The 2,173-nt window shown below is 56.8% G+C and overlaps 1 protein-coding gene across 1 annotated transcript; it reads right to left on the reverse strand.

The window, feature by feature from the left end:
* Nucleotides 1-542: 542 nt before the first annotated feature.
* Nucleotides 543-1,732, reverse strand: L226DRAFT_577105 (uncharacterized protein; the record flags this gene model as incomplete). Its single annotated transcript, XM_067685514.1, has 4 exons — nt 543-872; nt 923-1,558; nt 1,607-1,630; nt 1,691-1,732. 4 exons carry the CDS (start codon nt 1,730-1,732, stop codon nt 543-545), a joined length of 1,032 nt encoding a protein of 343 aa, XP_067528189.1.
* Nucleotides 1,733-2,173: the final 441 nt, after the last annotated feature.

Consider the following 2,173-nt stretch of genomic DNA (forward strand, 5'->3'; position numbering starts at 1 on the left):
GGCCTGCATCCAGGACAGAGGGATGTCTTCGAGAGGCGAGGCGATGGGGGGCGAAGAGCGATGATGGTAGGGCGAAGGGCAGGCATGGTCGCGAATGAGTAGCAGTCAAGGGCACCGACGAGACAAAGGAGGAGCAACGTGGTGCGGTCTGGCGTGGTGCCGTGCTCGCGCGCGTCATCTGAGAACGGCCCGTAATCCCGTCGGTTGCGACGCGTGTCAGGGCACAGCAGCATAAGTGAGGGCCCTTGAATGGGTCTCTGGTCTCTGTCGTTGAGTCATGGTACTACAGGAAGAGACCAAGGGCGAGAAGGTGGAGGAGCGGTGTTAGGCGACGATGCCCGTGCGTCGCTGCTACGCTCTTGGACAACGCCGCAGCCCTCCTGTTCCCGCCCACCATCCTCAAGACCCCTGGACGGCCTCAAGACCTCGAGCAGGTCCCATATAGTCCATATAAAATCTGTTATCCATACAATAAGTGCAAGCTTGACATTGAAACACGAAAGGTTACAAGCGAGTACATTGAGACAACTGAGAGGGAAAATCTAGGCGAATACTTCGTAGGAACCATCCACACCGTTTACGCCATCCGACCACTTCCCAGTCCAGATACCATCCTCGCGCGACCATTCACTGATCACGCCATAGTTATCGGCACGACAGCGCTGCCATACAGCTATGTAGCGCAAAGTAGGATGAGGGCGGGCCCCGCCGACCCACTTGCGGAAGGCTTCGCGCTCGGCGATGTGATCGCCAGCGGCATGAGCAACCGCGCCGTCAGTGCGAATCACCAACTGCTCGAGTTGGGACAGCTTCCGCAACGCTGACGACCAGCCAGTTCGGTCATCCCAAGCCCGAGGCGCGTGCTTGTTCGCCTAAACACCAAAGGTCAACCAAATTCACGGTAGTATCATTCAGAACGTACCTTGAAGCGCTCGAGCATTTTGAGGTTCCTGAGCGCTGGGATATGTATGGCAATGACGCGCAAAATGGAGAGGTCCGCCGCGGTAAATTCGACAGTGAGGATTTGGAGGTGGTGCATCGCAACGGGGAACGACGAGATGACGGCGGAGGTCAACGGATTACCGCCGAAGTCATTCATGACTAGGCGCAGCCTGTCCAAATGCTGGTGGACGAGACGTGGGGCGCATGAAGTGCGACAAGTGAGGTCGTTGATGTGCTGGAGACTGAGAGTCGAGAGTGTACAGGTGCGTGCACGACCGCAACTCCCCAGATCCAAGGCACGCAATGCGGGACGTGTCGCAACGAACGGCAGCAGGGCCCGATGCGGCAGGCTGGATCGAAAGACTTCGAGGCGAGGGAGAGGGATACTAGCGAAAGTCGCTACAGAGATCGGTGGATATATCCATAGAGTAAGGATCTCCACGTTTGGCGTGAGTGAGAGACAGATGGAGAGGGTGCGTTCGAGTATCTCCCGCTGCAGCGACGATATATTGAGAAAGAACGCGAGCTCATGGATAGCGGCACCGTGTTCGGGTTGTACGGTAGCAACCTCCGTGAAAGAGATGATGCTCTCGAGGTCTTGGAAGATCTTCAGCTCCTGCCTAGGAATGAGCACGACAGCGGAGAGGGAAAGAGAAAGACGTACCACAAGTGGCGTTGTGGAGACAGTCTGCGGCATGTAACGTCCATGAATAAGGTCGCAAGCATGATAGCTGAGTATACTACATACCGCGGCGAGCTGGGCCTTGCGTTGCGAGCGAGTAGAAACCATGCTATGAATGCTGGCGAGATTGAAAGAAGTGCGCTAGAGGGCAAGTGGGAGTGAGAGAGAGCAGACGAAGACGAAGAAGTACGACGGCCGGAGGGATGAGTCTATGCACGTGCTGCTCCTCGTACAAAGAACTTTGTACAGGAGGTGATGCACGATGCACTCTTCGCGCGTGCTCGCCTAGGCACCCAGAGACACTGGTCGACGTCATTTGATTTCCGCCGGCGCCGGGCCTCTGTCGGATTGCCCTGATATTGATCTCACCTGCAGCCGTTCACGTTGCGCGCTCGCTGCTGCTGCTGTTGTGCGGGGATTCAGTCGACAACACATACAGCCCAGGGTGCAACGGACTCGCCGAGTCAATCTAATGGCTCGCGCCGCGTCGCGCCGGATAGCGCAGAAGGACGTCTTCGACTTCGAATCGTATGTGCTGTGGAAAGTGTT

The sequence above is a fragment of the Lentinus tigrinus genome (assembly GCF_003813185.1).
Source record: "Lentinus tigrinus ALCF2SS1-7 unplaced genomic scaffold L226scaffold_168, whole genome shotgun sequence".
Classification (NCBI taxonomy): Eukaryota; Fungi; Basidiomycota; class Agaricomycetes; order Polyporales; family Polyporaceae; genus Lentinus; species Lentinus tigrinus.